Raw genomic sequence first — 12,227 nt, 5'->3', positions numbered from 1 at the left:
CTTCCAGCGAGCGTTTCTGCTGGGTGTTCCTGTTTCCTCCCACATCCAGAGACACAATAGCTTAATTGGTTACTGCAAACTAACTCTCCTGTTGTTGCCTTCTGCTGGAAAGTATCTTTACTGGATAGGTGACCCCAGCCATTATCAATACTCTTCAGAGATTGTCTGCCAGGCGAGAGTAGTCACAGAACCAGGACTTGTGATATGCAGCAGTTGCTCACACGACCATCCACCGCCTGCTCCTATGGCTTCATGTATTCATATGATGCAGGTTGGGTGAGGGGGGGGCTAAGCAGGTTCTACACCTTGCCCAAGGGTGACCTGTAGGCTGGCGGAGGGAAGGAGTGCCTTACACCTCCATTGGTAGAGATGCATCTCCACCCCACCACACATAGATTTTCATTGTCCTTCTTATTTAACTTTGTTACACAAGTACTAAGAATTGTTTAGTTCCATAATTCGAGCAAAATAGGCAAAAAGACAGAATTACCTCATATTCTAATAAAAAAATTAAAATTAAAGTTTACTTTGTGAAAAAAAATCAAAACAATAAAAATTGCAACTGTTAAGAACATTAAAAGCTCAATAAAGCAAGCCCTATAGTTGCAAACATCCTTCAGAAAATGCAAATATTAAGGCATCTAGATTTAACAGATTATAAGAATTAAGTGTGCCGTAAATAAGATCAATTGTGAACTAAGTCCAGTCTCTTATGCCGAAAAGTAACTATAAACGGCTTTCAGTTACTCAGTATTCATTTCACCCAGTAATGATTTTACAGCCCAAATCCTACATTCTGAAGGAAATGAAACCTGCATCTTTAGAGAAAGCATCTCAAAGCCCAACTCTATATCCCCATCATGAGAAGTGGAAGCAGGTAAGGGTGACCAACATGGCTCTGGTGAAGCTGTATAGGCCAATCCCCTGTACGGTGCATGCAATGGATTGCGGAAGCAATGATGAACTCCAACCACACCATCAGCTTCAGAGGACGAGGGAGATGGGTGATCATCAATGGCCTATGCTCCACTGGGAGCCAAGAGCCCAAGTAAGCAAGTCAGTCTTTGGAGAAACACATGGAAAGAAACATAACATCTTCCACTTGGCAAAGTTTCAATTTAAACATAATAGTATTTAAAAGAACTCAAAGTTACCTGTTGACGTATCAAGCTCCAAACCAGAATAAGACTTCACATGTTCCCTTTTGCTGTCTGCTTGCTCCAAATCATTCAATTGCTCTGGATTTGTCTCTGTTAGTTTGTCCTGCTGTTTCTGTTCTTGTAATTTGCTGTGTATTTCAATTACTTTATTTGCGGTTTCCATGACAACTTCAGTATTCAGACTTTGAGCAGCCATCGCGAAGAGGTCATCGTCGTCATCCCCAACATCCCAAGCATCACTTGTTATACTCTCAAACTCTTGGAAAGTCGTAACCTTCTTTGTCCTTATCGACACTGAAAGAGGCTTCGAATTTGCTTTCAGTATACTGTTGACCAAGAAACATAATTTTAGATACACTGGTACAATATTCTAATTAATAAGAATGACAAAGATAATGGATGTTCTTTATCTTACTTATTTAACTTTGTTAAATCATAAATAGTGCATGCTTTTCAATCCAGCATGATTTTTCTTTTTAGATCCAAACTATATGTTGTAATATTTGCATTCAAAGTATTTCCATCATTTATGCCCCATGATCCTGAGGAGACACCAGATTTCTTGGAAAAAGAGTTTGAAAGAAGCAAATGTGACACATTTTGGATGTCACAGTCCCTTGGGCAAGTGTTGGAGTGGGAAGTTGAGGCTTTGGTTCATCAAGGCTTCAGCAAGGAAATGCTAGGCCAAAGGTAATTCTTTCTTAATTATTCCTTCTTTCTATCTTTGTGCACTTAGAGCAGTGAGAATACCTGAACACTCCTATTGCAGATGTGGAACAGCATGGAGACCTCCAGTGTCCCTGACAACTACATCTGCAAGAAGTACATCCAGCTGCAGCTTCTAACAAATTATGTTAAGGAGTTGGAACTGGAAATGGATGAACTCCGGATCATTCGGGCGGCTGAGGGGTTGATTAACAGGACATATAGGGAGGTAGTTTCACCCAAAGTGCAGGACAGGTAACTGGATAACCGTCAAGAGGAAGAAAGGGAAAGGTAGCCAGTGCAGAGCACCTCTGTGGACATTCCCCTCAGTAACAAGAATACCACTTTGGATGCTGTTTTGGGGGGGGGGGGGGGGGGGGGGGGAGAAAGACCTAGTAGAGGAAAGCAACAGCAGTCAGGACTCTGGCACTGAGTCTGGCTCTGGGGCTCAGAAGTAAAGGGGGAAAATAGGTGAGCTGTAGTGATAAGGGAAGGTGAGCAGCCAGAGGTTGCTGTCTACATCGGTACCAATGACATGGGTAGGAGGGGTAGCGAGGTCCTGCAAAGTGAGTTCAGGGAGTTCAATGCTAAGTTAAAGAACAGGGTTGTGATCTAAGGATTGCTACTTAGGAACTCCAAGGTTATGATCTCAGGATTATAGCAGTGAGGTCATGGACCCTATATAGATTACAGAAGAGTGGCCAAGTACAGCTCCAACACTATATACAAGTTTGCTGATGACACCACTGTTGTGGACTGTATCAAAGGTGGTGATGAATTAGTATACTGGAGGATGATTGAAAATTTGGCTGAGTGGTGTATTAACAACAGTCTCTCACTCAATGTCAATAAGACCAAGGAAGTGATTGTAGACTTCAGGAGAGGGAAACCAGAGGTCCGTGAGCCAGTAATCAGCAGAGGATCAGAAATGGAATGGGTCAATAACTTTAAGTTCCTGGGAGTCACTATCTCAAAAAACCTGTCCTGGACCCATCATACAAATCTAATTGTGAAGAAAGCATGACAGCACCTCTACTTCCTCAGGAGTCTGCAGAGACTCGGCATGTCATCAAAAACCTTGGCAAACTTCTACAGATGCATGGTGGAAAGCACGCTGACTGGTTACATTAAGGCCTAGTATGGGAACATCAATGCCTTTGAGCAGAAAATCCTACAAAAGGTAGTGGATGTGGCCAAATGCATCACAGGTAAAACCCTCCAAACCACTGAGCACATCCACATGAAATATTGCCGCAGGAAAGCAGCAACCATTATCAAAGAATCTCACTACCCAGGCCATGCTCTCTTCTCACTGCTGCCATGAGGTAAAAGGCACAAGTGCTTCAGGACTTATACCACCAGGTTCAAGAACAGTTACTACCCCTCAACCATCAGGCTCTTGGACAAAATGAGATAACTACACTCATTTAAGGACTCTTATCTTGGTATTTCTTGCTTGTTATTTATTTATATCTGCATTCACATAGTAACTGTAAACAGGAACAAACTATGCAAAAGATTTGCTGAGTATGCCACAGAAAAGGAATTTCAGGGTTGTGCATGGTGGCATGTATGTACTCTGATAATAAATTTTACTTTGAACTTTGAAGAGGAGGTGCTTGCTCGCTTAAGGCAAATTAGGGTGGATAAATTCCCAGGGCCTAATAACACATTCCTTCAGACCCTGTGGGAAAGTATTCCAAGGGACTGGATGTACAAGTATTTGGATAGACAGGGACTGATAAGGGAGAGTCAACATGGCTACGTGCATGGTAAATCAATCTTAGTTTTCCGAGGAAGCTACCAGAAAAGTTAAATGAAGGTAAGGCAGTGGATGTTGTCTACACAGGCTTTAGCAAGGCATAGGAGTTGGCCAAGAGGTTCAGTATTCAAGATGAGATAGTAAATTGTATTAGATGTTGCTTTGAGAAAGAACCCAGAGAGTGATTGCAGATGGTTGTCTTTCTGACTGGAGGCCTGTGTCTTTTTTTGGCAGGGATGTGCGCTAGTTCCATTGCTGTTTGTCTTCCATATCAACTATCTGGATAATGTGGTAAACTGGATCAGCAAATTTGTGGACAATACCTAGAACAGGGGTGTAGCCGACTGTGGGGAAGACTATCAAAGTTCCTAGTGGGACCTAGAACAGCTGATGAGGTAGACTGAAATAGAATTTAATGGAGACAAATGTGAGGTGTTGCACTTTGGTAGGCCTTACATGGTAAGCAGATGGGCACTGAGGAGTGCAATAAAACAGAGGGATCACGAAATACAGGTCCATAATTCATTGAAAGCATCACAGGTAGATAGGATCGTAAAGAAAGCTTTCAGCATATCGGCCTTCATAAATCAACGTTTTGAGTACAGGAGTTGGGATGTTATGTTAAAATTGTACAAGATATTGGTGAAGCCTAATGTGAGTTCTGTGTCCAATTTTGGTCACCTACATATAAGAAAGATGCAAATAAGATTGCAAGCATACGGAGAAAATTTACAAGGAGGTTGCTGGAACTTGAGTTACAGGGAAAGATTGACTAGGTTAGACAAAAGATTGAGGGGGGATTTGATAGAGGTATACAGGGTTATGAGAGGTATAGACAGGGTAAATGCAAGCAGGCTTTTTCCACTGAGATTGGGTGAGACTACAACTAGAGGTCATAACTAGAGGGGGAAGGTGAAAAGTTTAAGGGGAATAGGAAGGGGAACTGCTTCACTCAGGGTCAAGAGCTGCCGGCACAAGTGGTGGATGTGTGGTCAATGTCAACATTTAAGAGAAATTTGGATAGGTGCATGGATGAGAAGGGTATGGAGGTCGATGGGACCAGGCAGATTAATGGGTAGACAAGATGGACCAAAACACCTGTTTCTGTGCTATAGTGTTTTATGTTCTGTTAACAGTAATCCTTCTCTCATATCACCCATCATTTCAGATAGAAGGATTAATTATAATTAAATTCTAGTAGGTAAATTCTGGTAGCTCATTTCCAAATAGTATAAAATTACTTTATTACATAAGGACTATAGCCAATCAAAGGAGGTTGTATACTGAGTGTTTCACAAGACTATTTGCTTTAATTGATACTGAATTATACTAAACAAGTGTAATACATGTATCTGCATTTAAAAGAAAACATGGTCAAACCACTCAGAGATGTGCATTTCTCAGTAATATCAAAAAACATTTGACATTGGATAACATTGTAACATATGGCAACCGGAGGAAAAAATGGCAGCTAACAAGATGCTATCTGTCAATTAAATAAGCCCATGAACTTATTCCAACTGCATTTCAGATTGTGGGCGTGTGTTATCCAAGAGAAGCAGCAGAATGAGGCAAAACTGATGAAGGCAAAGTAGATGTACAAGTAGATGAAGGCAAAGGCAGATGTAAAGAAGTGGTTAAACAGATTGATCAAACAGTGAAAAGCCGAATCCTAAGTAAACAGCTGATAATTCAATAACACATATACAAGTAGTATTTATCTCTGGATGTCAGGGAAGCATATGGTCCGGTTCCCTCTATGTGCCTAAAACATGTAAACATTATAACTGCTTTTGCTACCTTCCTTACTAGGGATTGAAAACTGTAAAACAGTAACCCAGCTCGAATGTTTCCTTTAAACTTTTCCCTTCTCAGCTTAAACCTAATGCTCTTTAGTATGTGACATTTCTACCCCAGGAAAAAAAAGAGTAACTACCAAATCTATGCCACTCATCATTTTAGAAACACATTAGGTCACCACTCGGTCTCCGATGCTAAAGAGGAAACTATCCAAGTTCATCTCTCACAGTTGTTACTCTGCAATCCAGGCTACATCTGCTTTTCTGCACTGCCTCCAATTCTTCATACACTTCCTATCATGTGACAGCCAAAACAGCACAATACTTCAAATGTGGCCCAACAAAAGTTCAATAATACTATACAATGACTTCCTAACATTAATACTCACAATTGATTGGGTGGCAGGGTGGCGATACATCTCTACCAAAGGAAGTGCAAGACACTCCTTCCCTCCACTAGCTGCAGGTCAACTTTATGCAAGGTGAAACACAGGGCTATGTGAAGCCATGGGAGCAGGTGGTGGATGGTCGTTTGAGCAGCTGGTGCATATCACAAATACTGACTGCGTGACCAACGACACCAGGCAAACAGTCTCTGAAGAGTATTGCTAATGGCTGAGGTCACCCATCTTGTAAAGACACTGCCCAGAAAGTGGCAATGGCAAAGCAGTTCTGTAGAAAAATTTGCCCACAATCATGCTTAAGAACATGATCACCCACATCATACGACATGGCACAAAATGAATGAATGAATGCACAATCAATGAAGGCAAGCATGGCATAGCCAGTTTTACCACCCTATTCGCTGTTGCCTCTTTTAGAGACACCAAAAGACCCTGCTGTACATCAAAAGTTCCAAATATCCTGCCATTTACTATATGCTTTCCTCCAGCATTTGACCTCTGACAGTATACAATACTTCACACTTGTCTAGATTAAACTTCATCTGTTACATCTCCATTCACCTTTCCAGCTAGCCTATACCCTGCTGCATCCTCTGACAAGATTCCTCACAAGTCTTAACACCATCAATTTGTGGCTACTACAGCCTTACAAGTCATACTATTCACATTTTCATTCAAATCATTAATATGTGGAACAATCAATAAGTCCCAGCACTGATCATTGTGGAATATTACTGGTCACAGACCTTCAGTCTTCTCCCATTACTGTTTTCTATGACCAATCCAATAAACAAAAATTTGTTAATATTTTGGATCAATCTAGCCTGAGGACTTTGTCATATCTTTTACTGAAGTCCATGTTGACAACATCTACAGCCCTACTTTCCTTAATCATTTGTTAATCCTCAAAACATTCAAGTTTGTGAGAGAAGACCTTGCACAATGTCATACTGACTGCCCCTCATTAAGTCCATAGATGCTTGTAAATCCGATCCCAAAGAATGTTATGCCTTACTCTTCACTACCACTGATTTAATGCACACTGACATACAAAATCCTGGTTTTCCCTGCTACTCTTCTTAAACATTAGAACAACATTGTGTATTTTTCAGTATTCTGCCACCTCGCCTGTGGTTTAACAGGATTCCAAAGTTCTCTATTGTGACCGCAGCACTCTCTTGCCTTGCTTATCTCAGTATCCTTGGATAAATCCCATCAGGCACTGGGGACTTAACCACCTTCGTATTTCCCTACCTCCTCTTCATTAATAGTGACAATGTCCTAAAATGCAAGATAGCCACACAGACTCACCATCATCCATATTGTCCTCCTTAGTGACTAGAGATACAATATACCATTTAAGGACTTTAATCACTTTCTCAAACCCACACACAACTTGTCTCTGAGTGATGTACCCTTTGCTCCTAATCTAAATGTAAAACACCAATGTGTTCTACTTGCCTTGGACATTATGGCCTCTTTTAGCCTTCCCAATCTCTTGTTTAAGCCCTTCTGAGTTTTCCCCAATGTTTTGCTTGTTTTTCAAGTCATTAAAAGAAACAGATATCCAAACAAATGAGTCTAGGCAAGCATAGTATCCGGCTATGCAGTCCTATGTATATTTCAATTTTAAAATAATTTAAAATTTAAAATTCACACCTACTTTGAATGCAACAGGGGATCTATTGGAGGATGCTGAGCTCCATAAACATGTTGTATACTGCAAAGTAAAAGTGATAGGATCAGTGCAATGTCACAGGAAATCAAACAACAAACCATGGTTATACAATAGCCTCTCAGGTAATAATATCCACTATATATGTACTTTTCTTTTCCCAACAGCCCAGTAATAAAACATTCTGTACACCCATCCAACACATAATGGCACCTCCTTTCCCTTCCTCAAAGCATTCTGACATTCTTACCCCTGCTAAAATTTCACACTGACTTTCTTCCTTCCTCACAACAGATATATTTGTCTGCTTGTCCTTATCACTCAGACCATCCAGAAAGCTTCACAAATTTTGAGATCAATTTGGTACATATTTTTAAAAATAATGCATGATGTGATGTTTGAATTAACTCTACATACAAAAGTCAAATTTTAAAATGGATGTAACAAAATTGTTGGAAACGAGTTCAGTTTTCAATTCCCTGGGTCTCTTCAGTCAAATCATCAACATGTATGCATCCTCAAAGTCCAACAAAAATGCGCGATGGAAATGCAAGATGCCTTAGTTACCCAAAAGTGAGACCAAAGAATTGGAAATCAAACAGCAAGCCACCTTGAACAAAGTACACAAATATTTATTACACATAATTCAGAACTTGGATTTCCTGCAGCAGGTAACAACTTTCAACCTTCAAAGCCTTTCCAGCATCGACACTGCACAAGTTGGAAGCATATGAAACTCCATTAGGCACTGCCCAAGAAAAAGGCATCTGAAAAAGGCACCCTAAATATTCAGTCTCCCCATGAATATTCTAAATAGCAGAAACATGCATGCGTGCATGATTTGCAAAAAAAAAGCTACAATTTTTTCATCAAGGTGTTCAGAAAGACATGGTCAACAGACACACAAACATAAGAATCTGATTGTTCCACACCATGCTAACCTGGAAATACATTACTGTTCCTTCAGGGTCTGAATCACAGAAATCCCTACTACTCAGCACGATGTAAATACCATCATCAGAAGAACATTAATGCTACAACAGGCGAGTTCCATTTTTCCAAGGATCATTAGGAACAGACTAGACAATGGGGTGACCCATTGGGGCACCCTTTGAGAGAAGGGTAGTGCAGTCTGATGTGACCAGAATGAACATTAAATTTTCCTGAATGCTATTGGTATCGCTTTGCTTTGGAAATTGAATAAGAAAACCTCAGTTTATTAAAGGAGAACGACGCGTAGCAAGGCAAATATAGCTGCTCCTCCTTGTTCAACACAGGACACTTTTGATAGCATCATTTCGGGTGGATCTGCCACCCTTGTGCCTCTCGTTGTCATTCTGGAGATGTGCAGTCCTTTCATCTTCCATCTCTTCATCTCTTCTGCTGTTTACTCTTTGTTTCTGATCCTGGAGACATGCATTTCCTCCTTTGTCTCTTCCTCTTTCCTCCTTCTGTGCCTGTTTTTGTCATTCTGGAGACATGCAGCCCTTTCATCCCCTATCTCTTCATCTCTTTTGTTTGTTCTTTGGCTCTGATCCTGGAGACATGCATTTCTCAGCTCCTTTGTCTCTTCCTCTCTCCTCATGTGCCAGTTTTGTCATTTTGGGGACGTGTATGCCCCTCTTCCTCTGTCTCCTCTTCTCTCATCTTTTTTTGTCCTATTTGATCCTGGAGTCGTGCAGCCCTGGCCTCATCCGATTTTTGTTCTCTCCTTCTCCTTGCCGCTTCCCGACGATGTTTGGCGTCATCTCGACCATAATGTTCCCCTTCTCTTTCCACGCGGCATAATTAGGCTGACCTTTTTTTTTTAACCCTAATGCTGGATAGAAGATACGAAGCAGTAACACCAAAGCCTCCAGGATGCTGATTATTCTTGATGAGGTTGGTGCTCTCTTAAATGGACGTGATATAGTCACCGCTGTCCTTTGACTGCAGCAAAGGGTTTGATGGGTGTCTCGAAGTACATCATTACAATAAGATTTAATTATCTCCTGTTGGTGGGTGGCAGTTAGATCTGTCCCAATCCTGCACATGCTGATGGTAATTAGCAGAATGTGACCACTCGAAATAGAGCTACCCTGCCCTTTTGCTCCGGTTGGTGTCGCTGCTGTGAGTATCGTGAGTAGCTTCTGAGGTTGGCCATGCGCATGTGTTGTGGTGTCGCATCACAGTTTCCATCATGGTTGACATTGGCTCTTCGGTGAAAGCCAATTTTAGCGATTGAGCAATTTTATACAAATATATAACCTTGAACTTTGCCTGCATTCTGTAAGTTAGCGCATTTTAAGTCGACTTAGCCAAAAATAGTGCCGTTGTAATGCACCGTTTGCGCTAGTTGGAGGTCACAAACAGAGCATGAGAGTTTTAGTAGTATTTAGATATTAAATACTGGCCTCAGGAAGTGACCCTCACATTCCAGGCAGAAGTGCCTGAAAGCACATAGCACTAGACTCAAGGACCGCTTTATCTCACTGAATAAGACTATTGAATGGTTCCTAGTACAATAAGATGAGCTCCTAACCTCTCAATCTACCTCATTATGAGCTCATGCTTCATTGTCTACCTACACTGCACTTCATAACTGTTAACACGTTATTCTACATTCTGTTGTTTTACCTTGTACTACATAAAAAGTGTGTAATGATCTGATCTACATGAAAAGCAAACAAGACAAGCTTATCACTGTCCCTCAGTACATGTGACAAAGCAAAGCAATTCCACCAGACAGATTCCAAACATTATTTTCTAAAATATCAGAAAGAAAATGTGAGAAATATTTTTACCCTTAATCCTGATGCTATTGATGGAGCTCTGAACAGTTTAATTTTTAAAAAATCAGCTCAAATTTATTTAAGACTGCTCATGCAAAAAAATCATAAACTTTTGCAATTACGACTGTAATTACTCTACTAATACTTTGATTTAAGAAAATACAGCTCTCTTATAAATTTGTTAAGTATTTTTAAATAAGTTAACAAGTGCACTTTTAATAAAAACATCAATTTAAAAAGTCTAATTTATTTGTCAAACACGAGAATATCTGCAGATGCTGGAAATTCAAGCAACACACACAAAATGCTGGTGGAACACAGCAGGCCAGGCAGCATCTATAGGGAGAAGCACTGTCGACGTTTCGGGCCGAGACCCTTCGTCAGGACTAACTGAAAGGAAAGATACTAAGAGATTTGAAAGTAGGAGGGGAAGGGGAAATGCGAAATGATAGGAGAATGAGAAGAATGATAGGAGCCAGAAAGGTAATTGGCAAAAGGGATATAGAGCTAGAGAAGGGGAAGGATCATGGGACGGGAGGCCTAGGGAGAAAGAAAGGGGGAGGGGAGCACCAGAGGGAGATGGAGAACAGGCAGAATGATGGGTAGAGAGAGAAAGAAAAAAAGGGGAGGGGAAAAAACTAAATATATCAGGGATGGGGTAAGAAGGGGAGGAGGGGCATTAACGGAAGTTAATTTATTTATTTGAAGTAATTTATTTATTTGTCCCTCTGTTCTGCTTTACCTCATTTTCCTGGCAGAGCCTAGCACAGTAGCACAAACAATAGACTCACTGTTAACTACTGCAGAATAACTTGCCTGGTTCAATCAAAGCATAACCATACAGTACCAAAAACTTCATTTCTGTTTTAAAAAACCTGTATACAGTTTAGATAGATAGATACTTTATTCATCCCCATGGGGAAATTCAACATTTTTTCCAATGTCCCATACACTTATTGTAGCAAAACTATTTACATACAATACTTAACTCAGTAAAAATATGATATGCATCTAAAATCACCCTCTCAAAAAGCATTAATAATAGCTTTTAAAAAGTTCTTAAGTAGTTTACTTAAATACATTGAGTCCTAACCCCAGCACTTTAACATATCTTACTCCTAGCGGTTGAATTGTAAAGCCGAATGGCATTGGGGAGTATTGATCTCTTCATCCTGTCTGAGGAGCATTGCATCGATAGCAACCTGTCGCTGAAACTGCTTCTCTGTCTCTGGATGGTGCTATGTAGAGGATGTTCAGGGTTTTCCATAATTGACCGTAGCCTACTCAGCGCCCTTCGCTCTGCTACCGATGTTATACTCTCCAGTACTTTGCCCACGACAGAGTCCGCCTTCCTTACCAGCTTAAGACGTGAGACGTCCCTCTTCTTAATGCTGCCTCCCCAACACGCCACCACAAAGAAGAGGGCGCTCTCAACAACTGACCTATAGAACATCTTCAGCATCTCACTACAAACATTGAATGACGCCAACCTTCTAAGGAAGTACAGTCGACTCTGTGCCTTCCTGCACAAGGCATCTGTGTTGGCAGTCCAGTCTAGCTTCTCGTCTAACTGTACTCCCAGATACTTGTAGGTCTTAACCTGCTCCACACATTCTCCATTAATGATCACTGGCTCCATATGAGGCCTAGATCTCCTAAAGTCCACCACCATCTCCTTGGTCTTGAGACACAGGTAGTTTGAGTTGCACCGTATCACGAAGTCCTGTATCAGTTTCCTATACTCTTCCTCCTGTCCATTCCTGACACACCCCACTATGGCCGTGTCATCAGCGAACTTCTGCACATGGCAGGACTCCGAGTTATATTGGAAGTCTGATGTGTACAGGGTGAACAGGACCGGAGAGAGCACGGTCCCCTGCAGCGCTCCTGTGCTGCTGACCACCGTGTCAGGCCTACAGTCTCCCAACCGCACATACTGAGGTCTATCTGT

The 12,227-nt window shown here is 41.2% G+C and overlaps 1 protein-coding gene across 5 annotated transcripts in view; it reads right to left on the bottom strand.

Annotated features, from left to right (window-relative positions):
* tbc1d22a (TBC1 domain family, member 22a) overlaps nt 1-12,227 on the bottom strand; it is a 274,507-nt gene that overhangs the window by 249,549 nt on the left and 12,731 nt on the right. For 4 of the 5 annotated variants that reach the window (XM_073066369.1, XM_073066368.1, XM_073066364.1 and 1 more), the window contains exons 2-3: nt 7,494-7,550; nt 1,155-1,486 (exon numbers count right to left, since the gene is read on the bottom strand). In XM_073066369.1, the coding sequence (XP_072922470.1) occupies nt 1,155-1,486; nt 7,494-7,550 (389 nt within the window). The remainder of the gene's footprint in view (nt 1-1,154; nt 1,487-7,493; nt 7,551-12,227) is intronic. The other variant, XM_073066366.1, reaches the window with a different exon arrangement.

Source organism: Hemitrygon akajei, chromosome 14 (genome assembly GCF_048418815.1).
Source record: "Hemitrygon akajei chromosome 14, sHemAka1.3, whole genome shotgun sequence".
Classification (NCBI taxonomy): domain Eukaryota; kingdom Metazoa; phylum Chordata; class Chondrichthyes; order Myliobatiformes; family Dasyatidae; genus Hemitrygon; species Hemitrygon akajei.
This window is presented reverse-complemented; position numbering and strand designations above follow the sequence as displayed.